The sequence below is a fragment of the Galeopterus variegatus genome, unplaced genomic scaffold, assembly GCF_000696425.1.
Source record: "Galeopterus variegatus unplaced genomic scaffold, G_variegatus-3.0.2 Scaffold28063, whole genome shotgun sequence".
NCBI lineage: Eukaryota > Metazoa > Chordata > Mammalia > Dermoptera > Cynocephalidae > Galeopterus > Galeopterus variegatus.
In genome coordinates, this window is record NW_007754174.1 from 1 (window position 1) to 332 (window position 332).

General features: G+C 51.8%; 1 protein-coding gene across 1 annotated transcript in view; it reads right to left on the reverse strand.

The window, feature by feature from the left end:
* Positions 1-97: 97 nt before the first annotated feature.
* LOC103583773 (DNA replication licensing factor MCM4-like) overlaps positions 98-332 on the reverse strand; it is a gene marked incomplete at both ends in the record, with an annotated part of 3,954 nt that continues 3,719 nt past the window's right edge. The window contains one exon of the mRNA XM_008565003.1: positions 98-249. Coding sequence (XP_008563225.1) covers positions 98-249 — 152 coding nt within the window. The remainder of the gene's footprint in view (positions 250-332) is intronic.

Here is a 332-nt window from a genome sequence, read left to right on the forward strand (position 1 = left end):
GTCAGAACCAGGGCAACACTGCATGGTTCCACAGATTTATCTCAAGGATCCACACATTAAATGCGTCCGCACCCACACAGATGAGAATGTGCCTCACTTTAGCAATGGACAGTGTCTGTTGTTCCATGACCTCGTGCAACACAGATCTTATACTTTTGTTCATCTTGTCGAACTCGTCGATGCAGCAGATGCCGTTGTCACTCAGGACCCGGGCCCCCGTCTGCAGCACCAGCTGCCTCGTCTCATGGTCTTTCATCACATATGCGGTGAAGCCAACTGCACTGGAGCCCTTCCCAGATGTGTACTGGCCCCTAGGAACCAGGTTGTACACA